Source organism: Amphiprion ocellaris, chromosome 10 (assembly GCF_022539595.1).
Source record: "Amphiprion ocellaris isolate individual 3 ecotype Okinawa chromosome 10, ASM2253959v1, whole genome shotgun sequence".
In the NCBI taxonomy this organism is placed as follows: domain Eukaryota; kingdom Metazoa; phylum Chordata; class Actinopteri; family Pomacentridae; genus Amphiprion; species Amphiprion ocellaris.
This window is the reverse complement of record NC_072775.1, coordinates 15,054,034-15,081,912: the sequence shown is the minus strand read 5'-3', so window position 1 is coordinate 15,081,912 and position 27,879 is coordinate 15,054,034. Positions and strand designations below refer to the sequence as shown.

The window sequence follows — 27,879 nt, the reverse complement described above, 5'->3', positions numbered from 1 at the left end:
ACACACTAACAAACGGCCCAAAGCGCAGCCTGAAACTGAAGAAACTATCACTTTTATAGTTTGTCTAACTCAAACTCTGGCTCCTCATTCTGTTTCTAAAAACTCATCTTAGCTTCCCATCCTTGCACCCTGAGCACCATCAAAGAACAAACTGGAGTTGGCTGCAGAAAACTTTGACTGAAACATAAACACACAGTCACACACTAACACATACTGTATGTTGTTGTCAGTGTGAACTCGGCTGTCCGAGCTGGCTTGTGGCAGCAGTGGACGGCTCTCTTTGATAATGCCCCGCTCGATTCAGCCGCCGCTCTTTTTATCGTTCAGCCAGTTAGTTGGCTCAAAGTTGACTCCAATTTGTACTCCTGCTTTGGATTCGTGGTCTGCACAGACTTCTTACTGTGTCCATCTAGACTGCGACCCTGTGTGTTGCCTGTGAATGTACAGAACGTTTTGTTTTTACCCATTTTATACATGGACCGCTGTCTGCATTTTGACCATCCGGAGCACAGCGGTATGCAGTTTTTGAAAAGTAATTAAAATTACATCCCTTTTCTTAAACATTTTTTTATTGATGTTGAGGTGACATGCAGATGCTTTAGTATACGGTGCTGTTAAAAGTATACAGGGAGAAAACAAAACATTAAAGTCTGAGCTGACTAAAGGTTTCTCAGTTTACATTGTCTCCTCCTAAATCTCTGTTCAGTGACATCCAGTGAAGAAGTAAAAGAAACCAAAAGCTTTATTCTCATTGTACCAAACAGTGCAACTAGATTTGCTGTGCAACACCTTAAAAAAAAATTACTATAGACACACACACTTTTACACACTTGTGTCCACATTCAATAAATAGTAAAGTTTAAAAACATAGTAAGAGCATCAGCACTGTATAGGGTGTTTTAACCTTTATTAAAATAGGATTTTTGTCATATGCTTTTCACATTTGATATTTATGTAGATGTTGCTTAAACTGTAAATTCTAAAGATTGTAAGCTACAGTAATCACACTTTACTTTAAGGAGTCAGATACATCGACTCGTAATTTGCCTGTTTTGTTCTGTGACATGACCATTTTATTCCAGAGGGAATATTATAAATTAGCATTATTTAACTTGCACAGTGTACTTTATTTATGTAGTATGAAGTCAGACATTTTCTCTGAATGCCTGCCCATTTAGTTTCAACAGGTGCAGTGACAGGAGACATCCAAAAAGCTGATAATTAAAGCATGCCCTAAACCAACAAAAAGTTATGCTATGTTAAAATGACGATTTCTTCTGGACTTTAAGAATGCATCATGTTCATAAGCACTCTTTTACTGTATCTTTATGTAACAAAAGCAGAGTTCAGCAGAGAAAGACAAAAGTGATGTGAACTGACAATATTTTAATGGGGGGGATAAAAGACTGTAAGTGATCAATGGAGGCGGCAGCCAAGTGATGCCCAGGGGACGGCTTTGATGTGGGCATCCTCAGAGGGATGCCGGGGACAATGCCCTCTTTGAGAGGCATGGAGAATGGCAGACACTTCCCTCTCCCTCGCTCCTGCTCTCTCACACTCTGTCACTCAGCCTCCCTCGGTCTCCAGCTCGCTGCTGCTCACGCTGCCACCCTTCCGTTCAGACGCTTGTTGACGTCCCGCTCACTCCGCATTCCTGCACTCCAGTGTCACATCAGCACATATCCTTATCTGCATAACTTTCTCCCTTCTTCCTCTCACATTAATTAATTCAAACAACACCCCCTTCCCCGTCGCCCAGCCAATCCTCTCTGCCTTCCCCTTCTCTCTCCCCCCCTCCTCCCTGTATCTCTGTATCTCTCTCTCCCTCCCTCAGTCTCCTTTCATAGAACCAAACCTCTTTGTAATGTCCAGCCTTGGCAAGTTGCACCCGATTTGCTGTCACAGCCTTAATGAATTCATCTGTTTGTGTATTGGCCATGGGAGCATTTCTCCCTCCTCCCTCCCTCTCCCTCTCTCTTCCCTATCCTCTTCCCCTCCCTCTGACTGGTGTTCCCCTGGGGACTCTATATATACCAGGGACCACTCCAGGCATCTATTGTTCCTCTAAGTAAACTTACAGACAGATGCCCTGCGCCACAGTGTGGGAGAGAGTCCAGAGAGTCAGGAGGAGGGAGACAGTTAGTGATTGCATAGAGCCACCAGACAATAAGGACCTAGAAACACTGCAGACCAGCCTCATCTCCAGCACCTCTGCATCTCCTCCAGTCGTCCCGCGTGTCTCCTGCCTGTCTGCTTGTTGTCACTGTGGAGTGGAGGTCTGATGTTCTGACACCATGCCGCTGCTGATATCACTGCTGCTTATGGGGCTGGACTGCTTGCTGGGAGCCCCGACGGGCAGAGAAGTCTACAGGATGCCCCAGAGTGCACTCAAAGGTACATTCTTCAAACTTACAGCCCTTTGTTCATCATGTCTCAGCTGTGGCAGTTAATGTAAAGAGAGGTTTTAACAGTACCTGTCACTGACTCTTTGGGAAATCTGATCTCAGCATTTGAAGTTTTACAGACATCATTAGAGGCAGAGTTAACTAAATGAAAACTACTTCAGGAAATATGTAGTGTCTACATGATCGCTTTCTTAGATGTGTCAAAACTAGGATCCTGCAAATACTGATAATGCTGCAGTGCTTCAAGTTTTATTTTTGCAGCCAAAACATCTGGTGCTGCCACTAACGTTAATAGCATAATCTTAAATGTGACTATCATAAACATCTCAGGCGCTATATGACAGTGGGCACATGTACAGAAAAATCTGGAGGTTTGCCACTGTCCTCATATTATTCAAGTTGGGTGATTGCCTGCATTTCTAGTGCTTCTGCTGAAGTGTTATATGGAAGATCAACAGGTGTTCACTCATCAAAGTAGCAGTATAACACGCTATGATATGCCAAAACACATATGAGACCAATGAATTTCAGCAGTGGGTCTCATAAACAGAATAAGAATTTTATTACTGGTTTCATTAGTTTCATTTACTGCAGAGTAACGCGTCAAATCCTGCAGTATAGCACAGTCCTGAGGGGCTTCTGGCCTTCTCTGGTTGAGGTGATGAGCATAGCAGAGCCTTCATACAGGCGGCTGGTGATGGCAGTGTGTTTGGAGTGTTTAGAACAAGGGACTGTGGTCCCAGCCGCCCCAGGGCTGCCAGCCCGTGCCCTTAGGGCCTGTCCCTGGTCACCAGCCTCTGCCCGCTCAGCCCTGGCCTTCTAATTAAGTCTTCAATCAGCATTGTTGTTGTTAGTGGCCTATCCTGTGATGTGGTGCGGCACAGAGGGGGGCTGCAGGGTCGGCGGCTCCATTGAAGTGTGTCTGTAGAAGCCTCACCAGCGCACTGAGCGTGAGCTGGCTCCCTCTATAATGCTGCCAATGAGCTCAAAGAGCAGCATGAGAAAAAGGGGGCTGCTCACACACATACCAGAAAGCTGCACCAGCTCATGCTGATGCTCACATACACATAATGTTCCCACAGCAAATGACAAATCTTCCATGTAATGACCTTCCTTTGATCCTGTTGCCAAAATATTCCCTTTAAAAATGTCTTAATTCTGTCCAAATTCAGCAAATCTCTGTAGATATAATCATGAAAAATGTATTCCTCTGAATTAGTTTAGTTTGCCCTGCAGCTTTGCCAAGCATTGGATTTTTGAGGCAGATACAAATAAACAAGTGTGGCTGAGACTGAGATATCTACTGACTACTGACAAACTGTTATGGAGACATTATCTTGAACGTGCATGTGCCTTTTCCATACTGCAGTCTCTGTATATTGGCTCTGCTGATAAATAAGTCTGGCTGTAGTATGTACTGCTATTTGCTTTAGATTCTTATATATTTAAAGTTTATGTTCTTTTGCAGCTCTGTCAGATCGTGGCACTGTTGTTCTAGAAGCTGCCATGACTAGTGCCCTGTCCACTCTTGAGCGTGCATCATCTGAGAGGAGTCGGGCTGAAGCCGGCTGCCGAGGTTGTGTTCCTTGTCTGTTTCAGAACTGTGGACAGCTGTCAGGGTCCTGCTGTAAGTACAATATTACTGCTACTGCCGTTTCATCCTTGACCATCTTTGAGTCACGCTGAATCAACACCGAATGCTTTCCTATTATGTCCGTGACACTCAGATGTTCCCTTCTTGTCCAACAGCCTCTCCTTCTAGTGCCTTATCTGAGCCCAGCTGTGATGTCGTCAGTAAGGCCCAGAAGCTTCAAGATGAAGCTGAGCGGAGCTGGGCTCTGAGTCAGGCCTGTGCCTACTATCAGCGTCGCTGTCCACCTGGCGAACTGGACAGCGAAAGCTGCATCCGGATCATGGGTGAGAGCTGCAGCGCCCGTGTCCTCCAGTGCAGCCTGCTTAACACAATGCAGAACCTGGAACCGACTATGCAGACACGTGCACAGGGTGAGGGGATGCATGTTTTCACAGAACAGTAGCGAGGCATTTTAACAGATTAGCCTGCTTTCTCTGTCAGTGAAGTCAATGACGAGGTGTGACATTGATTTACAGCTCCAGAATTCTGTTTATCTACAAGAACCTAGCTTGGCTAATTTCTTTATTTTTTTGCCTCTCTGTCCCAGCAGCAGTGTGTGGTCAGAGGTCATCCACGGTGCCAAACATTACTCAGCCTCGTTCCAGGATCGTGGGTGGTTCGCCTGCACCTCCAGGCAGCTGGCCCTGGCTGGTCAATCTGCAGTTTGATGGCGGCCTCATGTGTGGAGGGGTCCTGGTGGACAGCTCCTGGGTGGTCACTGCTGCACATTGTGTTGCTGGGTAAGAGTGCATGCGTCACTGTTTTTTTTTTTTTTTTTAAGACCAAGCTTTCTTTAGAAGCAACAGTTTTGATTGATGTGTTGTTTCTTCTTTCTCCATTGCAGCCGCAGTGAGAGCTACTGGACAGCTGTAGTGGGCGAGTTTGACATCACCAAGACTGACCCGGATGAGCAGGTTCTTAAAGTGAACCGCATCATCCCTCATCCTAAGGTAAAAATCCAAATATACTGTCACCCATCACACCACCCAACCAGTTAAACAACAGACTAGTCGTTTGAATCCTCAAGTTGTTGTTCGGTTCAGTAATGAATCAAACTCCCATCTGTCTGCAGTTTAACCCAAAGACATATAACAACGATATAGCCCTGGTGGAGCTGATGTCCCCGGTGGTCCTGTCTGAACATGTTACCCCAGTGTGCCTCCCCTCTGGTATGGAGCCCCCCACTGGTAGCCCATGTCTGGTGGCAGGCTGGGGGTCCCTCTATGAAGGTGAGTGGAAGATGAATGACATGCACCTTCACCATGTCGCAGCTAAAAATGGTTTAGCAACCTCATAGACTTCTATGAGTATGTTTCTTTAATACTTTAGTAAACCTATAATATAGTGTATATCTGCGTGTATCTTTCTCCACAGATGGCCCATCTGCTGATGTGGTGATGGAGGCCAAATTGCCGCTGCTGCCTCAAAGCACCTGTAAAAGTGCCCTTGGCAAAGAACTGGTCACCAACACTATGCTTTGTGCTGGCTATCTCTCCGGAGGCATAGACTCCTGTCAGGTGGGCAAAACAGCATCATTTTCTAGGGTTAGTGTTCTTGTTTTCAGATCTTTCAGGCTCTAGTAAGGAATTGAACTGACATGTCCATAACACACTGTAAAAGATCTGAGGCGCTGACCTTCTGACACCCTAAAACCCTAGAAAGTAAGTCATTTTCGGAAAACAGACAAGTTTTTTAAATCTTTCGTGAATTTTCTGCCACCTATAGGGAGATTCCGGAGGCCCCCTGATTTACCAGGACCGAATTTCAGGTCGATTCCAGCTCTATGGCATCACCTCCTGGGGATACGGCTGTGGAGAGAAAGGCAAACCTGGAGTGTACACGCGGGTTTCTGCTTTCTCTGACTGGATTCAGGCTGAGATACAGAGTGAGTTTAAAGTAACAGCAAAATACTGTACAAACTATTTTACAAGCTTTCTTGTGCAAAGTCTTTTGAAAATGATCATTGTTGACTTGCAACATGGGTCAAAATAATGAAATACTGAATCATCTCTGAAATCACCCATACAATCGCTGCTTCTCCTTTTTAGAGTCGTTTGGGAGCCGGGAGCCAACTTGTCCAGAGCTTCTGAAGACAACTGAAATGACAGAAGAGGAACAGAGGTCAGAGTTCAGCTCTCTCTGTCGCTTCTATACCCTGACCTGTCCTCCTGGTCACTCTGCCAGCACTTGCAGCCGAATGGCCGAGGACAAATGCCTTACTCGCTTCAAGAAATGTCGTGAGTACTTTTCTTCAAAGTCCAGCTTGATGAATGTAGAGCAAAAACTGAATTCACTGTTGAGATATTTTGGAATTTGCTTTGTGGTTTGTTTTCTGGAGAGGTTTCTGATCTTTTGTTCATTCTCTGTCATTTAGAGTTACGCTCGTTCCTGCAGACTCTTTTAGACCTGCTCCAGAGGGCCGAGGACTACATCAGGGACAAGGTGGACTTAACTTTCTTCACTCAGACTCTGCCTCAGCTCGTGGAGCACATCTACAGCACAGCTTTTATTCACACCAGAGAGAAGAGAGACCTTGGACAGAGCCATGGTCTCACACAGATTAAAGGTATGTGACTGGCAGATTATTCCAAAATGTGTACTTAAACAAACAAAAAAAACATAGTATAGACAAAAATGCAATGGCTCATGTATTGCGTTGTAAAATAATTTTTATTACTTACAGGGCAACTAGGTGGAGCTGTGGTGCCAGCAGAGCAGAGTCCTTCTCCAGCTCCTCCAGCCTTGTTCAGAGATGTGGGACCCTTGGTGGATGACTGGGAGAAATACCTGAGAAACATGGCTGATGATATGGATAAACAACCCTCTGCTACATTCACAGCTGTCTCTTCCCCAGCAAAAAGGCAGGAGGACAACCTCTTCTTACAGGTAGATTGTTTAATGATTTTTCAAATAGCTTTTGGTTTGTTGAGGGGTCAGCAGATTGTTACATTTGGGAGAGGTAGACTAATAGCCTCAAATAATTGTAACTGTGGGAGAGGAACTGAATCAGGCAGCTTACTATATTGTTAGAATAAATAGAGACCACCTAACAGAAATTGGTGTCTTACAGCATGCTGTTCATAGTGACTTTTTAAAAAAAGTTATGTATAACTTTTTCAGCTTAGGTTAGTTGTAAAAAATGTAACCTGAAGCCCTGTAACATTTAAAGGATGTGGAAAGGCACAATAGGCTCTTAAAAACTGTGAGAAGCTTTTAACTGAAACAAATGCAGGCATGGAGTAACTTACAAAACTTAAAGAATCGGACCAATAATGCATAACAGTAAAAATTCATCTCTTAAAAACTACAGATGTTGGGCTCTTATTTTTGTCCACTTTAGCATAGTTTCCTCTCATTTACAGAGATCTTCTCACTGTTTTCATGTGGATTTATTGTAGCCTAATCTATTTATGAAACTGTGTTTTCACATGTGATCTGCAGACACAGGAATCCTCGGTGCAACAGCTGGAGAGAGAATATCGATCTGTTATCTCAGCTCTGCGCTCCAAACTGGACTTCAGAGCTCCTCCTCCTATCTTGCACTTGGACACAGTCTACCTCCAGGAGGAGTCTCCCAACAAACCATCTGTTCTTACTTCTTCCACCGAAGCACCAGTCCACACCGATCCATCCTCTTCACCCCAAGAACCCAAGGAGCCTTGGTCACTTCTGACAGATTTGATAAAAGAAATGCAAAATTTGAGTGCACAAGATGGGATTGAAGCAGAAGATAAATCCCAAAGTGAAACCTCATCCAGCAGAGACAATTCTCCTGATATAAACTGGAGCCCCACGTCAGAGGATTTTACATTTATTGAGAGCGAAGTAGTAAAATCTTCCGTGTTACCACTCTCAGAAGAGTCAGTAACCGTCGTCCAGCCAGTCACTGAGAGTGCCCACACAGAAACTGCTGAGACCAGACAGATTGCTGGCAAGCCTTTAAATCTTCACAGAAAATACAGGAGCCTCCTTCGCAAGAGACAGACACCTGGTGTTAGTGGGAAAGGTATGAACCACACCCTGTCCTGACAAAAGTTTAATTAAATAGCTTTGCAAAATAATCCATGTAGTATCTGTTTGTGGGTGGATGTTATTTCTCAAGTGAAACCTTTTTGTTTTTCCCTGTAGTTTGTCCTGGAGTGAGAGAAACTTCACAGCAAGTCAACCAAGTCAGAGACTCTTACAGCTGGGTTTTAAACATCCCAAGCAAGAATTTACGCATGAACTTCCAAGAGGTAAATGACTGAAAATGAAGATGCTGATTGAAGTAAATGTGCTTGCAATGTAGTCATTTCAAAAAATCTGACTTGGGTTCTCATTTCTTTAGGTATTAGTTGATCTGAGCTCCAAGAACGATCGAGGGCTTTACCAGGCTCGAGTCAGAGCTGTGGTGGGGGGACGACTTTTGACTTTCTACAGTCTCGTCGGCCTGGAGAATGAATCCTTCTACCGCAGTGTGCCAAGGATCATCGCTTTGGCACTGGAGGCACTCAAGTCTTAACTTGTGTGGCTGAAATGGAATTAAAGAACTCCAATGAGAGACGAAGGCACAAAGTCTCTTAAAGTGAACTGTCATGGATCTAAAAAAAAAAAAACAACTCTGTCCCAACAGAGAGATGCATTGAAAGCGCACACTCACAAACTTTCCTCTTTCTGCATTGTTTTGTCCTCCCCATCTGAGAGCCTGACTTTGACTCTAAATGAAAACATGAATGTATCAATCCAGTTATGACCACCACTCACATCACAGGTTTATTTTATGTGATGTGAGACGCAGCCTTGTCTAATTTATGAATCTGTACAAAATGCTAAATTATTCATATTGTCTTTTACAAAGGTTGAGCCTCTTGTGAAGCACACAGACTGTATATATTATTGGTGTTATCTTTATTCTTGTAATATTTATTTGTATAGAGAAAAGTATTTTTATTTTTGTAAAAAAAAATCTACGAATAAAATTGTTATTGTTGCTATGCCATGTTGTGTTAAATGCAATGCAGCTATCTCAAATTGAACATTTAATTTGAGATATTTAACAGTAATGCTGCTAATCCTGTACTATTTTGCTGCTGTGATTCTCTCTACACCCAAACATACTTTCACAGTGACAGGTCCCAGCGCTGACTGACCCCTGTTTGTGGCCCCACATTAACCTCAGTCCTCCCACCCTTTACTGGTAAGCTTTACCATCAACACAACAGCTGCTGTGTTATGACTAGTACCTCCATGTTTTCTCCCTTTATTTCCTGGATGAGGAACTGTAACTGGATCCAAAACTTCACTGACCTTTAGAGTCTCTTGTTGTCTGGCATGAGTCACAATATTGCAAAATCAACAACATTTGCTTGAGGAAGTGTTCCTCTTCTTTGTGTAGACCTCTGCCCATCGTGTTTTGAGTCTCGGCCGCTGTTTGAGTGATGATTGGCTGAACAAGACTTCATAATCAATCTCTGCCTTCTAATCTGTGGCACTTTTTATGCCAAGTCCTACAAGAGGGATCTACAGGGGTATGAGTGTAACAGCTGAGTAAACACACAGACATACTCCTGTTGCAACACATCAGACTTGTGTGTTGATGTGTGTGGGGGGGTAAGTGTTTCCTATCATGGCAGGAGCAAGTATTCTTGTGACTCACATACAAGCGCACTCACAACGTAATGACAGGCCACAAATGTTGCCGGCAGCCTCCACATATCCCGGTCAGTCATCACAGAGAGTGTGCTGGAAAAGAACAAGACCTGCCACCTGTTCTCTTATCCACCGTCTGCTTTGTTTTTTTCTTTTTCTAACTCTCTGGCACATAATGTTGCTGCTGGCTCCCTCTCTTTTTAATCTTCTGTCTAATCCTTTTGCTGTAAATAACACATTTAACCATGACTTCTGATGGAAAAGTTGTTAGCTAGCTTTTTATAGATCACCGCTGTGCTAAATTTTGCCCTCAAAGACTCCATGAGTTATATTCCATGTTCATGTGAAACTTAAATGACAATAGCCAGGTGCACTGAACTGAATTACAATACAGCATGTGTAACACTGGAGGGCAGCCATGCACAGAGTGCAATGCCCAAACTAAGTGGATGTCTTGTTCCCGAAGTGTGTGTGTGTTGGCGTGTTGTGACAGCTGACTATGCCATACTGGAAATACACTATTGGATTTAACCCCAACAATCATCAACTCCAACTCCCCCCTGACCAACCACTCTTCCAAACCTCAGCCCTCCCATCAACCCGAGCCCTGACCTCTGCAGAGAAACACACACACACACACACACACACACACACACACACATTCATAAGCGAACACAGGCCGAGTGCCAGCAGCTCCATCTACTAGTGTCCATGTGGATCAGTTTAGTGATAGCAGCTTTGTCTCAGACAGCTCTGCACTGATGGATTCTGGACCTCCTTGCTCTCTGGCACTCTTTGTAAGAGTGTTCATGATTTCTGCCACAGGTAGGGATGCTGGCTAATCTACCCCGATACAGTGTCTTGTTAGTTACAAGAGATTTGCACAGTGTGAGGTGAATTTGTTGCTAATTTTCAGATTTTGCAAGACTGAAAACCAGTTAAAGTTAAAGCATTCTTCAAGTAGGCACCTAATTTACACATAATTTCTGACTGAGTCCAAGTTATCAACAAAATAAATTTCTAGAGTTATTTACAAAATGATTTTACAGGCATAGTCCCTAGTATTCATTAAACATTTTTTTAAAAATCCTAACAAAATAGAATAATGAAACATCACTATTTACTGACCTGTTCAAAACATGCGTCTTTGACAGGATCTTTGATGAAAGGCTCTTTTTGGCCAAAAAAACACATTCGGCTACAGAATTTTAACTCATTATTTGACAGGGCAGACATAGCTGTAAAATGAGACTTAACCTGTTGTGCTTATACTGTCTGTGCTGCACAGTCTTTATACAAGACAACCTCTACAGAAGATTTCATTATTAGTTGTTTTTATTTTACCTGTGGGGTCATTGTGTGTTTGTATTGATGTTCAACACAAAAGATTTTAAAGTATTGTAATACTAGACACCAACAAAACAAAAGCAACACCGACTCTGCCAGAGATGAATGTTCACATTGTTAAACTGCAAGCTCAGGATGTTTTCTCAAACTTCATAAAGCTTCTTCCAGAGTGCAGAAATACCTGTTTTCACAGAGTAGTACTCCTCATGACATACCAATTAACTTAATGGGATATTTTGGTTTCTTTGAAGTTGGGTTTTATGTGGTATTTACCCACAGTCAGTAGATCACAGTGGGCACATCCCCAGTTTGTAGCAGCAGACAGGAGTATAAAGATGGAAACTAAGCAATGAACTGCTGCAGACAGGGTCAGCAACAAAACAAATTTAAGTGACCTAATAAAAGGCCCAGCTAAAACAGTTGTTTACGCTACATTTAGAATATAGCTATCATCTGGCACCAGACAGCCCTGTCAAGTGTGGAACTGAAGCTTTTGCATTGTTTTATGCTCCCATTAAAGCCGCCAGACTCTTTTGACATTGGTTTGCTTGTGTTTTTGCTTGACTCTTATATTACGTTGGATGCAAACTAAAGCGTTAAAACATTAAAGTTTGTGGTGACCACAAACTAGAGGCAGGTCAGTTGACATCTGCTGTAGGTAATACTAAGAAGCAATACCTCACTTTGAAAAGTCAAAATTGTCCCTTTAATAAGTAAAATTTATGAAGTGATCCACTTTAAATGAATCCTCTTGCAATCACCATTTCAGTTGTTCATATTTCCCTGCTCTGTTCTTTGTGGTTTGTCTTCAGTGTCAGCACTCAACCTCGAAGGAGAACTTTTCAAAGACTTGATGAAGGGCTACAACAAGAACGTTCGGCCCATGGAGAACAGCGGAGACATCACCCAGGTCTTCATCAAGATGACACTCACCAACCTCATCTCTTTGGTGAGTGCAGCTCAGTTTTCCGATTAGTACCAGGCCTTTGAGCTGACATTATTCACTAAACTGTCTCTCTTTAGAATGAAAAGGAGGAGGCCCTGACAACCAGCGTCTGGATAGAAATGGTAACCTCGTACACGCCTCATATGACGCATTTTTTCAGCTGCTTCTCAGTGATGGTGAATTGAGTCAAAAGTCAAACCCACAGCGTTTCTGTATGTAGCAATGGTGTGACTACAGGCTCAGATGGGACCAGCCTCCCAGATCAACTCGGTATGGAAACATCACCTCTGAGCTACGTGTTCCCTCCAAAAGCATCTGGCTGCCTGACGTCATACTAGAGAACAAGTGAGTGTGTCTACCTTAAAATGTGAATGTATGGACAGTAGGTCAAAGTACTGATTCAGTCAGGAAGCCAGTGAAGTTTGCTTTCTCTCTTTTCTGTTCTTGTCTGATTTATTTGGTACCAGAAATCAAAAATTGTGCATCGAGGCAAAGAAAGAAGTCATTGAAGTTGATGATGAAGCACACTTTTAAAGCAAAACATGCATCTGTGTCTGTTTTCTTTAAGCCATATCATACCAATAAATAAATAAGTAAAATAATATGCGGTCATATAAGACCTGTTCACTACAGAATTTGACTTACGAGCGCTGACACCTCAAATGTAAAGCTTTAAGTTGATGTGGCTTCTAATGAGTATCCTTTTAATCACCAAAACTGAAAGGTAAACATTACAGCGTGCTTCCAAAAGCCCCTCCTCTAAGTCCAGTGTTAATGCCCTGTTTCCACAAATAGACACCAGCAGTGATTAGTTTGAGATTAACTTGACGATGGGAGAATCATGAGCCACAATGCCAGTGAACTTCAGACAGTAAAATAGAAATGTTTTGAGCACACACGCACACACTGCAAAAACAGATTTTTGTTTGTGACATTTTGAGCATCCATGTAATACAGATTTGGCAGCATTTCACATCTTCTGAAAGTCGTATACAAATAGAAAATCAGCAAATCAGAGTATAACAGCTGCATTTGATGCAAGGTAAAGTTCATTTATGGTAACACAGTGACCATCAACAGATTGAGTCTACAAATCTGAGCATAGGAAACCTTCAACAGTCTCTCTCTTCTTTGTTCTGGTCATCAGTGTGGATGGACAATTTGAGGTCGCACTTTACTGCAATGCCCTTGTGTCTCCTAATGGCTGTGTGTACTGGCTGCCTCCTGCCATTTACCGCAGTGCTTGTGCCATCACAGTGAACTACTTTCCCTTTGACTGGCAAAACTGCACTATGGTTTTCCGGTAAGTGGAGGTGAAATCTGTTAAGATTCGATCTGTCTGTGAGAAGTACAAAACACTGGCAACTGTCTCGACTCATCGGGTTTATTCATTATTCATTTATCTATAAAATATGCTTGAATTTAGTTGTAAAAGTTGTAAAACTGGAATAATTAAGCCGTACATATTCAAACTGGAAGCTGATTCTGAAAAGGACAACATTGAAAGCTGACAGGATTGGTTCTTTAGATTTGTTATATATGAAACCCTGAAAGTCTGAATCTGTGTTTTTGAGACTGTCATTAAAACACTGCAGTTTGAAGGTGGAAGTGCTCTGTCTTGGTGTTGACTGCTTATGACAAGATAAAAACTTGATTTCCACCTGAGAGTGCCCTTAAATGTAATACAATGATTTGAAATAGAAACTAGATAATATTTTGAGAATGTGTGATTGAACTGTTTACATAATGATTGGAAACAAGATCAGAAAGTTCAACAGACCCTTGTTGGCTTCCAGTTTGAATTCTAAGCTGGGTAGGGTTGACTTGGGGATATTATGGCTCATGGTCCTCAGTTAAGATGTTTATAAGCCAGATTTCATTGTGCTTAAATGGAATCCACTGTGTCCAAGCCAAGAACAATCTTCTTCATTCACAGTCCCTTTTCAGCATGCTGTCTTGTAAAGCAGAATAGATGTTTGTTGTTATGTGGACAGACTCTGTCTTCTCTCTATGTTCAGCTCCCAGACTTACAGCGCCAATGAGATTGAGCTGGTTCTCAAAGAGGAAGAGAACCACACGTTGGAGTGGGTGGATATCGACCCAGAGGCTTTTACAGGTAGAGCAACATTTGAAGAAAAGATTTTCAATACTTGTACAGCATAAAAACATTCCTAGGCTTTCATGAAGTCCAGGTTCTTCTGGAGTTTAAACAGAATAAAAGGCTTTGATGTTTTTCAGAGAACGGAGAGTGGGTCATCAAACACAGGCCAGCCAAGAAGGTGATCAACACTCAGTATACTAAAGATGAACTGGAGTACCAGGAGGTCGTCTTCTTCCTCATCATTCAGAGGAAGCCCCTCTTCTACATCATTAACATCATCGCTCCCTGTGTGCTCTTCTCTTCTCTCGGCCTGCTGGTCTACTACTTACCTGCCAAAGGTTCTTTTCCTCATATCTCACCGTTTGATCTTGTGTGGTCTGCCTCACCAAATGAAATTGTCTGAGCCTACGTAATTTAGATTTCTATAGATTATAACCTGTGAATATGACAAGACAGCAATAGTCTAACTATTCAGGATTCCAATAAACTTAGGGAATGTTCCCCAGTTCAGCCATTAATACAGCATATGTTTATTTAAGCCCCAAATCTCACCACTCTGACTGAATGTTTGAATGGTTTGACCTCTGCAGCCGGTGGTCAGAAGTGCACCATGTCTATTGCCACTCTTCTGGGCCAGACTGTGTTCCTCTTCCTTATTGCAAAGAAGGTTCCAGAAACTTCAAAAGCAGTGCCTCTTATTGGAAAGTAAGTTTACATGCATGACTCTGAGTTTTAAATTCACAATTTCTGTTCAACCAGAGTTGAACTAAAACAGTGTTGAAAATGATGTGACTGATGAACTTTTGACTGCAGGTATCTGATGTTTGTGATGTCGGTGACCACCATGGTAGTGATGAACTGTGTGATCGTCCTCAACGTCTCCCTGAGAACCCCAAACACTCACATAATGACAAACAAAGTCCGAAAGGTGAGCATGCATCCAGATCTTTGTTTGAGGATGTTTCCAAGCTGCTGGGAAGTCAACACAAGCCTATTTGCCCAAAATTCCCCTTTAACCCCGTGTCGCCCTCAGATCCTCCTGAACGTCCTGCCTCGGCTGCTGAGGATGCAGATGCAACCCTGGACACCAAACAGTGGCAATATCTCAGAAGCTGAAAATAGTGAAACGCCTCCCACAGGCAGGGACGGTGTGTTTCTGGTCCCCTGTCGACGTCGCAGCTCTATAATTCTCATTAGCAAGGCAGAGGAATACGTAATGAAAACAGCTCGATCAGAGCTAATGTTTTCCATCCTCAGAGAGAGAAACGGGTTGATGAAATCTGTTTTAGAGAAGCTACGTAAGTATTTGAAAGAGTTTGAATGTTTAAGTGTGCCGGAAAGTCTGTCCTTTTGTAACCACATAAATATCTGATGTGATTTGCCCTCAGATGAGGGGTTGGAGGGCGGCACAGCGGAACAGCTCAGCACCAGTTTAGTAAAGGCTTCTCCAGAGCTGAGGCAATGTGTGGCCTCCTGCAAACACATAGCAGAGACTGCACGACAGCAGAGCGACTTCCAGAATGTAAGTTTTTATTTTATTGCCCATTTTCAATATAATTCAGTTCAGTTCATTTCAATAATTCAATCCAAATACAAAGATTCCTTGTGAGCAAACCCTCCAACAACACTGGGAGGAAAAACTCCCTTTTACCTCAAGCAACCTCCAGCAGAACCAGTCTCAAGGAGGGTGGCTATGTGTTGGCAACCAGTTGCGGTGAGGGCAAAGGAAAGGAAGGATAAAAACAGATAAACAACACACGAGAACAATAAACACTCTGAAAGTTGGTGATTAGCTACTACAGAGCCTGAGATACCTGTTAGCAAAACACAATCCAAATGAGAGAGAAGACACAAAGTTAATGACATGCTATAGTGACATATAAATGTATGTCACTATAGCATGTCATTAACTTTGGTTAAGCGTTGGTTCAGGTTGAGCTAAGCAGCTCCAACTATAAGTTTACCAAAAAGGCAAGCTGTTTGTGACTTTTGAACCCAAACTGGAAGCTGATCCAGCAGAAGAGGAGCCTGAAAACTGAAGGACCTGCTTTCCATTCTACTTTTGGAAACTCTAGGAACCACAAGTAAGAGAGTAAAGTGCTCTACTGGGATGATGTGGTACAAGAAAGCCTTTAGGATATGAGGGAGCTTGGTCATTATGGGCTTTGTATATGGAGATAAGGAAGAAATTTTAAACTGTTTATTTGATAAAATGATCTGTAAATATGGCTTCTAAGGCAGTAAAATAAGTTGCATGTAATACAACCAGTTGTAATCTATAATTTTTCAGGAGAATGAAGAGTGGTTCCTGGTTGCCCGGGTGATCGACAGGGTTTGCTTTATTGTCATGGCTTTGGTGTTTTTCATCGGCACTATTGGGATCTTCCTGATGGGACATTTCAACCAGCCGCCCTCGTCACCTTTCCTCGGGGATCCAAAGAAATATCTCCCTCCTTTAAACAATCTTACTGTTGTAGCTGAGAACGGAGCCGACTTCCTGGGGTGAACCGAACGAAAGCTGTTGGAGTTCATCCTTACACCCCAAATGGAAATCTGACAGCGTCTGTCTGAGCTGTCACCAGTGACACACAGAGAATGGAGAAGATACAGCTGTATGTATGCTCAGCACTGATGCCAGCTGTGAGTCTGTGGGTTATCACAAAGTCAAAAATGCTTGTTCATGGTGATGAAGGATCCGTTGTGCAGTTGTGTGGAAGCATATTGGTATGAGCTGTAACTGACTGCTGAGGTTGTACAATAGTTTTGTGGCATATAATGCTGTAAAAAAGTATGTTAAAAGTGTTTGTTGTAAACGGTTTCATTTCATATAAATTTGAGGCCATCATGAGACAGAAGTTGAGACATGGTGTTGATCACACATGTAAGGAATTTACACCTAAACGTTCTGAATCATTGCTTTCTTCAATAAAAGTGTAATCATCTGACTTCTTGATTGACTATCCCAGGCTTTCCTTAACCCTCCTGTGTTTGACAACATTCTTGAGGAAACTAGAGAACAGGGACACCCCTCATCCAACCACCAAAACACAAACTTACTTGCACTGCCCCCCACCTCTGGAAGCAGGATTTCAATTACATGGCTGAGTGGTGCCTTTCTAGGCCAACAAAAGGCAGATCCGGCTGGTTGGGATAGAAACGGAGTGGGGGTGAGACGGCGCTAGAGTGAGATGTCCAAAAACACATTCACAAAGCCAAACATTGCTACGTGAATAATCCCACAAACACACACACACAGGTGGTAAGGAGACTGGCCTGGTCTGTTCTTTCTCACAGTTAGATGATCCGAGTCAGTAGAAGCCTGGATGTCGAACACTGATGGTAAGAAACAGACTTTTAATGCTCCATTGTGCTATTTTCTTTCTTTTATGTCAAATATATGACTGTAAACTCTGCAGGAACATTTCAGTTAGTTGAGCACCTTTTGTGCTCTTTTTGTAATCACCGTTTATATGAGGGGGCTGCACAGTTGGCACTGTCGTCCTACAGCTAGAAGATCCCCGGTTCTGAATCAGCTGGGATAGGCTCTAGCAGCCTCAAGACCCTAATGAGGATTAAGTGGTGTATAGATATTGAATGGATGGATATTTAGATGAAGGATATATAGCAGAATGACGGTTTGGTGCTGTGAACAGTGTAGCTGCAGATTGGGAAGCAACTGTCAGTGTGTGATGTGAATAAAGAAGAAGTTCAGGCCGGCTGCTATGGCAAGGAGGATGTTTATACTGCTACCAGGGAACTGTATTGAGACCGAAGAAACACAGTGTGGCAGGAGAGAAGTTGCTTTCTTGAAACTTTCAATCCCAACTTCTAGAATTCACTGAAATTTTAAAAGGTAAGCCCTCTTTTTTATAAAGCCACGTATTTGTTTCAGAGGCGGGGGGCAGTGCAAGTTGTGTTCTAGAGACTCCTAGGAGCTTTTAAAAAATGAAAAGCAACTGGATTTCTCTTTTCGGTTTTGAAGATGTTTTACCCCTTATTCAAGAGGCTTCTTCAGTTCTCTTTTGGATGAGAGGTGCAGCGTCTTCAAGTACCTAAAAGAGGAATCCAGTTGCTTTTTATTGAACTTCCTAAATTACAAAAACTATCAAAATCAGAATCCACTTTAATGGTCAAGTACGTACACAACGTGCGAGGAATTTTGTTTTGGCTGTTGGTGTCACTCTAGGAACAAGGGAAAGAGAATAACAACTATAGAAAATTTAAAAATATATACACTACTGTTCAAAAGTTTGGGGTCACCCAGACAATTTCATGTTTTCCATGAAAACGCACACTTTACTTCATGTACTAACATAATTGCTCAAAGGTTTTCTAATCATCAATTAGCCTTTCAACGCCATTAGCTAACACAATGTAGCATTAGAACACAGGAGTGATGGTTGCTGGAAATGTTCCTCTGTACCCCTATGGAGATATTCCATTAAAAATCAGCCGTTTCGGGCTAGAATAGTCATTTACCACATTAACAATGTCTAGACTGGATTTATGATTAATTTAATGTTATCTTCATTGAAGAAAACTGCTCTTCTTTCAAAAATAAGATCATAGAGTTAATAAAATGTCTTCCATATTTCCATTTTTGAAATAAATTCAGCTGATTTTCATGACTTTTTCTAACAGTTTCTAGTGACAGTGGACTTTTCATGAGGTCAAATAATGAAAAGACTCTAAACTATGTAGCATTTACTCTTCAGATACCTAAAAATTGTTTACATTGACTGCTTGCAGCTCATAAACTGCGATATTTTCAGTTTAGCACCATGTCAGCGGTGACCAGTCAGCCTCTTCCACTTGGCCAACTAGAGCGAGAGAAGCACATCCAGATGATCTTCAGAGCTTTTCACAACCGCTGTGCTCCCTCCTGTGAGTGTCACCAAAAGCCTCCTGACTGGGAATATGAAGAGCAGCTGTTGGGTCTGACTCCTGAGAGGAAGATGGAGAACGGCTACATGCAGCCACCAGGAAAACTGAGGAGTCCAGGAGTGGAGGAACAGAAGGCTGAAGGGGCAACGGGTTCGCATTTTATGTCCGTACTGGAAACAGTCAGTCAGATTCATATCACTGCCAGACCAGAGCTGCAAGGTGAGAATAGGAGGGATTACTTTTGCATATTTGTGGTTCTGTGTGTAAAAGGGGATACTTGCATTGTACAGATTTGTCTGCTCTGCTTCCTGACTGCAGGTCCAACATGTGTTTCTAGGAGGATCTACAGCATCGCCACAGGAGGCAGCAGGTCACAGCTGTTTGTGGCTGTGGAAGGTAAAGTTGTTGTCCCTCATGCCTGCATCTTGTAAAGAAAGAGTGACTGATGATGTTCTCATGAGTTGTTGATCTCTGTGTTCTGTCAGAGAGTTCCTGTGTTTGCCTCCAGTGCTGCGGTCCAGCTCGGGCCTGTTCCTTAAAGGGCTTTGACTGTAAGGGCCGCCAGGTCTTTTATTTTGAAAGGCCCTTCAGGGTCGATGCATGCTGCCTTGGTTGCTGCCTGATGGAGATGAGAGCTTACTCACCCCATAAACATCTTATTGGCACTGTTTGCCAGAGGTAAGCAAGTCTGAATACGTCCGTGCGGCTACTAAGATTTAGACTTTTTCAAATGGAAGATTTCTTTCAGTGTGGTTTTTGTCTGTGCTCTCCTCAGTGGTCTAACGTTGGCTGATCTGCTTATGTACGTTGCACCACTAATTATTTAGCAACATTTGAATAAAACCCTGATGAGAGTTGTGGGTTGTTTGCAAATATCGCCAGGCTGCTGTACTTCAAATCTGATGAGGTCACTCAACAAAGCTCAGTTTGTTACTTAGCCATGGATGTTTCTGCAATAGAGATATACTTAAAATGAAACCCAAATATTAAAAGGCATTTTAGGGGTCTGTTGAATGTAATACAACATTTAGTGTTAAAATGTCTTGTCTAGAAATAAAGGACTTTACTAATATAATATCTTTGATGAATGAGTGAGCTGCCATAAATTACAAATTTATACATCTTTTCTCTCTCCCATTCACTCCAGTGGTGTTTAGCCATGTACAGTTGGAGCTGCATTCAGTTTTGCTTGAAAGTTCAAACAATGCTTCATTACACTGAATAATCTGTGTGAAGTGTTTTCCTCTTGCAGAAATCATTCATGTAGAAGCTGTTGAGCTGATTATGCGGAGTAACACAGTAACACTAAAATACGATTTTTCATGTTGTTTTTAAATTTAGGTTGTCAGAATATTGCCACCAGTTTACATTCTCAGACTGACCAATTTGTCACGTAAGCCTTTTTCCATATCACTCCCAGCCTCTGGCCACCCTAGATGCCCAAACTTGTCTGTAAATAGCAGTGAGGGCCTTTGCTGTTCTACGCAGCCAGAGTCTAGTCTAAACCTGGGAGAGTTAATGCACAAAACAGCTGTCTGCACACAAACACACTGACAGAGCAGCACTGGGCTCGGAGGGCAGGAATGCGACATCCTTCCTAATGGCAATGCTGGCTAATGGGAGGAATGGCAGCACCCGGTGTTCTGCAGTCAAACCAAAATACTTCCTTCTTCAACTGGCCTAAATCTGTCTCCAGGGTTAGTCAGGGTTCCTTTGTGTGTCGAATTTAGAGTTTTCCAGGAGCAGCACTCAATGAAGTTGTGTCCAATTAGGGCTGATCTGGCAAAGGTTTCGGTGACCAGAGATCGACTTGGTATAAATATTCTCTCAGTTGTGCTAGAATAAAGCATGCCCCAATTTGAACTCTTCTGACACCGAGCAAACAATGGTTTTGGTGCTGCAGAATCATGACAGCTGAAAATGTGGTCAACCAAGCATCAAGACTGGGCTTGGCATCTGTGTGAAGTGCAGGCCAGTGTATCTGCCAGGTTGCTTATTGCACGGTTATGTAAGGAAGTGTGTTAAGTTGCCGTGTGTTGGCTGAGTGTGTTTTCAGGTGGAGCATGTTCACCCCTCTCCTGGAAGTGTGCGATTCAGAAGGAGCCTCAACACTCAGAATCCAGGGTTCCTGCTGTCCGAGCCGGTGCTTCTCCAACCAGCAGTTCCAGGTATTAACATTTATAACCCATTTATCAAAGCATGCATGTAAAGACGTGTACATTTGCAGCGGTGTTCTCACATGACTTTCAATTGTACTACAGATTGTCTCCAACATTGGTGAGAAAATAGGCACAATATGGAAGAAATGGCCCGGCTTCAATGATGAACGGAACATGGACCACGAATATTTTGGGTTGGAGGGTGAGTTCAACTAGTAAGAGTAGCTTGTAAAAAATAATCCATCTTGTCTGAAATTGTACGTAAAAGAAGCTGAGGAATATTGAATTTTTAAAAAATTAATGCTATCAAAATCACAAGGCACTGCATGTACACAAACTACACGACACTGACAGGGAGCTCAATCGAAAGATTCTTTTGGATTTCACTGATGTGTTGATCTTTTTCTTTAGATTTTCATGTCATTCTTCTTTCCAAATGCAGTGACTCTTGCTAAACTGAATCGTGATTGCCTCACTAGCATCAAATCACTCGTTTCTTCAACATTCCCTTTATCTCGAGACATTTTAACTTGAATTGAAAGTGAAAGGACGGATCAAGCTACTAATATTGACAACAGCTCTTTTACAGCAATTGGTGCAAAGGAAGAAAATTGACAAGTCACAGTCTTTACTAATGAGATAAAGTTGGGTGCCACTGTTGTAGCATAGTTCTTAAATGTTTTAGCAATGCCAGCCTTTGGGAGAACATAAAGGATTTTATATCTAGTAATTTGAAATCTATAATCTTTCCATTTGTGGATCTATTTCCATCTTCCAGTGCCACTGGGTATGGAATCACACACCAAACTCCTGCTCCTGGCAGCCACTTTCTTACTGGTAAGCATGAGTTTCTCTGCCCTGTAGGAAGAAATGTTGTTGTGGAACACTGAAAATAGTAGTATAATTTATACATTAGATTAGAACTTTTGAATGTTTTGCAGTTTCTGCTTTAATCAGAACTAATTCAAGTATGTATATAGTTTAATGTATTATAACCCTATTTCATAATGCATTAAATTTTACTTGTTTAAAATGCCAACAGAAAACTTTCAGTTTTTGCCTTTTCTTTTTAATCGGTTTAGAGGCAATTTTATTTTTATCTGAGTGTAGGGTACGAACAACTGCCCTCTATAATAATACAATAACTTAATACACATTTGTAATTTTGATTGTCTGATCTTGTGTAGCACTTTGGCCTATGTTTTGTTGTGTTCAAATACGATGTATAAATAGGTTGACATGACTTGACTTTGAAATACTCCAGTAAAGTATAATAATGAATGTTTATTTCTCTGCAGAATCACATGTTCTTTGAGATGAGCTGAGTGATACTGGCAGAGTGTAAGTGGACTACAACTACCGAGACACAGCAGCCAGACCACCTGTGGAACAAGATACTGCAACATATACACCAAGTCTGCTGTGGGTTTGAGGGCCCTCTCTGGTGAAAAATAAGTATCAAAAGCATCACAAACCTAAGAAACCAGTGACTTAATGGATCTGTACATTCTGGAAGCAGTAGTATAGGGTTGCATCAAAATCACAAAGACATCTTACGTCAGGAAACAATTGTATTTTCACAGGGGAAAAAATATGTGCATATATATATATATATATATATATACACGCACGCACGCACGCACGCACGCACGCACGCACGCACGCACGCACGCACGCACGCACGCACGCACGCACGCACGCACGCACGCACGCACACACACACACACACACACACACACACACACATATAAAACTTTGATATATGGAGATGAGTTTTTAGGGGTTTAATGAGCGACCAGTAAGGGAACGTACCATAATAAAAAAAGGGAGTAAAACAGAACCTTGTATTCTTAACACACTCCATAACTTCTGCTCAGTTCCAACATCCATTTCTGAAAGAACGGGACACTGAATCACCTTTAGCAGCAGATGCATATTTAACATTTATTGCTATAATCCATCAGGTGTACATCCAACAGTGTTTCTTCACTTTTGACACACACACCTGTACCCATCATAACGCCACCAAATATGGGCAGTGTTACAGTTTTTCAACAAACTATAGACGCTTTTCTTGACATGGGTCCAAAAAAATGCTCCCCAAGATCAAAACTGTAACAGGCCCTGCCCTTGGGCCCAGTTTCTTTTCTTTTACTACAAAATGGAAAAGGAGTGAAGGTCAGTGTTTCAGGACTCCTATACACCTTTTGCTGAGGACATTAAAGCAAAGCCCTTCCCTTGGATTCCTAGAAGGTGGGGGGAAAAGACAGAACTGACAGAAGGGAAACCTGGTTCGGGTTGGGCTTGAGGCCAGGCACAGTGATTTAGGCAGCTTGGCAGTTCATTCGAGAGATGCCCGTTATACAACCTTCTGCCCAACACAGGATGGTCCTCATCCTTTGGGATTCAACTTCCATGTCAAAGATGGAGAATCATCGCTGATTCCATTAAGTGATCTTTGAAGTGGACTGTATTTACAAATATATCATACACAATAATAGTATCCGTTCTAGTTCAAAATGACCAGAGGACTTGTAGTTAAAATACAGCACTGTAATAAAATAACGTCTACCTGCAACCCTGTTTGAGTCCCAAGAAAACAGATTAACATGAACTTTCAACAGCAGGTGTGATGTCATGATAAACAATAAAATCGTATCTCATATTAGATTGGTTTTGTTGTATTTTGTCAAGTACACTTTGTCAACAGCTAATGACCAGATCAGCAGACACCAGTCACAACAGCCTCCCTCTGATGGCAAGTTAACAGATGTTAAAACTTGCATAAAAAAAAAAAAACTAAAGTAAAAAAATTGGAGGCTTCGCTCTTCCCTGGTTGATTAAAAATATTTCTCTCTTCGGCTTGGTTCAGTATTCCGCTGAAAGGCTTTTCTGTTCACTTCCAATTTGACACAAAGAAGGAATGGTCTTCTGGCCTCTGTTCCTGACTTTAGCTCTGTCTTCATATTACACAGTGCCAATCCACGCAGAGGTGTCCTTCCACGGACCTGTCATCCTTCAACACATCTCATATACACACACCTGCACAACACAAACAGACTCAATACTACTATGACACAAAGCAGGTCAGAGAAATACTGTTTTGTTCATCTTAACTACTTTGGTAACTTTGTCTTTTTTTTTTATGTTATCCAGGTTTCTTATGTGTGTGTCTTTATTTTCTGACACGGCTATGTTGTATATGAAACTTTCATACCTCAAAGTACTCCAAGTTTAAATAAAGGTAAAAATTCAAAAAAAATAAACAGCTCTTACTCTTTGCTGAGTATCTTCTGTGTGAGGGGCTAACGTCCGCCACTAGCATTCACCAGACCATGGAAGTCTTCCCAGGCTCTGTGAACAGAGGACGCAGCACATCATCATTCACAATAAAAACAATATTCGAGCGTATTCAAAGGCAGAGTCAGACCTATACCCACTTACTGCAAAGTAACAATAAACATGATGGAGTTTCACTACATTTTTGTTAATATAAGCCAACAAATATCAACTAAAATACATAAAACAAGACTTTTTGTCTGTTTAAAATAGTTGTGAAATAAGCATTCAATTAGCAAATCATGACTGCAAAAGAAAAACAATAGCAACAGTAGAAATAGTAATTGCAGTAAGTAGTCCAAAGGAGTACAACAATATTCTTAGTTCTTAACTTAAAAAATACTGAGATGGCATCTTAAAATTGCAGGTTTTATTCCAAGTAGCAGTCTAAAACTCAAACATATTACATTTACAGCAAATCTACACAACAGAGAAGGTGAAACAAGCAAATAGTCTTTTTAAAAATTGAATTTACTATATCTGGTTAGCTTTACATGTAAGAAATGTGCATTGTTTTATAAAATGTTTTTAAAAAGCAGCAAGAAAACATCACATTACATTCAATTTGTCTGTGAGCATGCAGATTTATGCAAGTGTGAAAAAGAGAGAAAAGGTGAAGAGAAAATAATAAAACAAAGAGACATACATACTTAATGCTGTCTGTGTGTGTCTTGTACTCCATGATGGTGTTGGGAGGCAGGTTGAGGACTCTGCGCAGGGTGTCTCTGATGCGGGCGGTGGTCGCCTGGTCACTTGCTGTTTTGTTCCAGATGGAGATTATGTCCTCCTGAGCAAAAACATAAAGAAGATAGCATGTCTGAGTGTGATGAGATAAAGCTGATTATAACTTTATGATGTCTGTTGTTTGGTTTACCTGGAAGCGTACTGATACCACAGCCCCACAGATCTCCTCTCCCACCATGAACTGTTCACCCAGCATGGCCAGGATCAGGTTCTCCCAGCATCGAGATGCCAGGCCTTTCCTCAGACGAATGATCCACTTTCCACCCATCTTATTGGCATCATCCTAAAAACATGCAGGTTGTTTTTAGTTATGGAGCACAATACATTAAACCTACAATAGTGTCAGCATGATACTGTGTATATACAGTATATTAGAGCTCCATTTAAAAGAGAAATTCATGGGGTCATTGATAAACTTCCAGCAAGGTGTTTCACAAACTAAATAGTGATTTACAAAGAAGACAAAGCTTAACTTTCTGTGATACATACTTGGCTACATGTGCTGCAGACAGTACTGAGTATTGCAAAATATGGTGTTGTAATTTAACAAACTGTGTGATGACACCACTTCTAAATTATCCCAAGCATCTTTTTCTGTATTATGATCTGCATTTTTTTTTTTTTTTGATATACCAATACTGATACATCAATGAGAGACCAACACTGGAGGATAATACCAGCCAACCAATTCATCAGTTAGGCTCTAATATGCAACAAATCATGCAATTTTTTAGTACAAAGAAGATGAGAAAATGCAAGATGTCAGTAAATGTACTCACCTCCCACATGGGTTTAATTCCCTCTTTGAAGAGGTGGAAATCACTGTGGCCTGTCAGGTCACCAGGCCGGATCATGTGACTATAAAAACGCCAAAACTGCTCCACCTTGGAAAGGAGGAAATGCGTATGTTGACAACTGTTACAGAATGAGTCAGCAAAGCTTGCATGTAGAGACTGTGCCTGGCTGAGGTGATAAACAAAAGCAGAAGGGTGTCCCCTCCCCATTTATGCCCTATAAAGAGATTAAGAGTAGTGACGGACCGAAGCGAAGCTGCCAATCTGTTTGATGTTCTGTTCATAGCTCTGAGTGCTGGCCGGTCTCCCCGGGGTGCGTCTCGAGTACCAAAAGGTATAGTTGTATTGAAGAGGATGCTCTCCTGCCCCTGGAACCACCATCTGCCAAGGACAAGGAAGTCATATAGTCATGTAGTTAACTTACAAGCCACAAATACATATGTGACAGTCTTTAACAGCTCTCACTTTTTTCTTGGAAGTGTTCTGTTCTTTGTCTTCGTCTTCTGTTTTTTCCTTCTCACTGTCTTTCGGTGAGCCTTGGTCCTGGTCGTGATCTCCACTGTCGTCATCTTTCAGACTGGGTTTGATGGAAACACAGGAACCAACATTTTTTAAAAGAAAAAAAAAAGTCATGCATTTGCTAGTTTAAATATAGGGGGTCATACACTCTTTTGACAGTTAATTAAAATGCCTGCAATAGATTCAGCTTCCATAAAGTACACTTTTATAGAGGTCTTTAATCAACACTATGGTCAGTGGAAGCTGTCATTTGTGCTGCTGCTGCTGTTCAACTACACTGTGTTGCAACGACTAGTATCTCCAATATTTAGTGTGGCATCATTGAAACAAATAAGGCTGTCACAACACAACAAAACATTAACTGTAATCCTGGTGAAGGGAGGATTATTGCTGGGCTGCTGTATCGTGCTGCTTTAGTGTGAGGTGGATGAACCTGATAAACTGGCAATTCAGTGTACTTTTCTCCCGTGGCCTGCAAGACGTATACCAATTTTAAACCACATGCACACAACTCTACTTAAACTACCCCCAATATTGTTAGCATCTGTCTGTCTGTCAGTCACGGTGTCAGTTTATATCCGTATTTTTAGGGCCATGGGAGTCGAGTTTAAGCCGAGCATGCACGTACATTACCCGACCTCCCAACAACTACCACGCCGAGGCTTCGCGGCCTACCCGCCTTCCGCAAGGCTAAGCTACAGCTAACAACACACCTCATTCCGCAATGTAAACCACTATTTTCTCCTCGTTAGCGCTTCCTTTGGTTTTGAAAGCACCCGTGTGTGTACACGTCGCTCTGTCGGTGGTTTAAAAGCGCACACGGAGCATGCAGGACCATGCAATAGAGCTGACACACCTCTCTTTTACACGCAACGCAGCTTTCGTGAACGTTATGCTCCCCGGTGAATTTGCAGACCCCACGGGGAGCCCACTCCCCGGCACATATTCCACAGAAACTTTTGGTTACTTACGCGTCAAATTTGTTGTTCATTATTTTCTAGCTGGGAGCCTTTCGGAGTCCGACCACAGCCTCCTGAATTCCGCAGGAACGGCGACGCGCACAGTACACACGTGGGCGCGCATGCTGTGTGCACCACCAAGGTGAGCGTGGAGAGGTCAGAGGTTACACAGTTTTAATCCAATGCATTCATTTACCATCCATCCATCCATCCATTATCTATACACCGCTTAATCCTCACTAGGGTCGCGGGGGGGTGCTGGAGCCTATCCCAGCTGACTCGGGCGAAGGCAGGGGACACCCTAGACAGGTCGCCAGTCTGTCGCAGGGCTACATATATAGACAAACAATCACTCTCACATTCACACCTACGGGCAATTTTAGAGTAATCAATTAACCTCAGCATATTTTTTGGACTGTGG

At 42.2% G+C, this 27,879-nt stretch overlaps 4 protein-coding genes across 8 annotated transcripts; 3 read left to right on the top strand and 1 right to left on the bottom strand.

Annotated features, from left to right (window-relative positions):
• Positions 1-2,083: 2,083 nt before the first annotated feature.
• On the top strand, positions 2,084-9,010 carry prss56 (serine protease 56). Its single transcript, XM_035947543.2, has 14 exons — positions 2,084-2,394; positions 3,874-4,032; positions 4,155-4,409; positions 4,589-4,778; positions 4,883-4,988; positions 5,111-5,267; positions 5,413-5,555; positions 5,764-5,923; positions 6,087-6,275; positions 6,413-6,604; positions 6,722-6,924; positions 7,480-8,044; positions 8,167-8,273; positions 8,366-9,010. Exons 1-14 carry the CDS (start codon positions 2,295-2,297, stop codon positions 8,537-8,539), a joined length of 2,700 nt encoding a protein of 899 aa, XP_035803436.2. The 5' UTR covers positions 2,084-2,294; the 3' UTR covers positions 8,540-9,010.
• Positions 9,011-10,335: 1,325 nt separating this feature from the next.
• Positions 10,336-17,005, top strand: chrng (cholinergic receptor, nicotinic, gamma). Its single transcript, XM_023268919.3, has 12 exons — positions 10,336-10,491; positions 11,826-11,962; positions 12,037-12,081; positions 12,180-12,304; positions 13,107-13,262; positions 13,978-14,075; positions 14,198-14,398; positions 14,651-14,765; positions 14,874-14,988; positions 15,094-15,358; positions 15,449-15,582; positions 16,351-17,005. Exons 1-12 carry the CDS (start codon positions 10,428-10,430, stop codon positions 16,564-16,566), a joined length of 1,671 nt encoding a protein of 556 aa, XP_023124687.3. The 5' UTR covers positions 10,336-10,427; the 3' UTR covers positions 16,567-17,005.
• A 153-nt stretch (positions 17,006-17,158) lies between these two features.
• LOC111567662 (phospholipid scramblase family member 5) lies at positions 17,159-22,874 on the top strand. Of its 2 annotated transcripts, XM_023268922.3 has the most exons (8): positions 17,159-17,399; positions 18,833-19,163; positions 19,263-19,340; positions 19,430-19,622; positions 21,001-21,112; positions 21,206-21,305; positions 21,882-21,940; positions 22,402-22,874. In XM_023268922.3, exons 1-8 carry the CDS (start codon positions 17,397-17,399, stop codon positions 22,426-22,428), a joined length of 903 nt encoding a protein of 300 aa, XP_023124690.2. In that variant the 5' UTR covers positions 17,159-17,396; the 3' UTR covers positions 22,429-22,874. The 2 variants fall into 2 exon arrangements, with proteins under 2 accessions (XP_023124690.2, XP_054870670.1); XM_055014695.1 differs by having other exon boundaries at positions 18,833-19,340.
• eif4e2 (eukaryotic translation initiation factor 4E family member 2) lies at positions 19,018-27,626 on the bottom strand. Of its 4 annotated transcripts, none has more exons than XM_055014697.1 (8): positions 27,471-27,626; positions 26,446-26,557; positions 26,227-26,361; positions 25,966-26,070; positions 25,317-25,469; positions 25,089-25,229; positions 24,380-24,457; positions 19,018-19,156 (listed from the first exon to the last, which is right to left on the bottom strand). In XM_055014697.1, exons 1-7 carry the CDS (start codon positions 27,488-27,490, stop codon positions 24,422-24,424), a joined length of 702 nt encoding a protein of 233 aa, XP_054870672.1. In that variant the 5' UTR covers positions 27,491-27,626; the 3' UTR covers positions 19,018-19,156; positions 24,380-24,421. The 4 variants fall into 4 exon arrangements, with proteins under 4 accessions (XP_054870672.1, XP_054870671.1, XP_023124675.1 ...); XM_055014696.1 differs by having other exon boundaries at positions 25,093-25,229; XM_023268907.3 differs by lacking the exon at positions 19,018-19,156 and adding an exon at positions 23,022-24,145.
• Between the last annotated feature and the right edge of the window lie 253 nt (positions 27,627-27,879).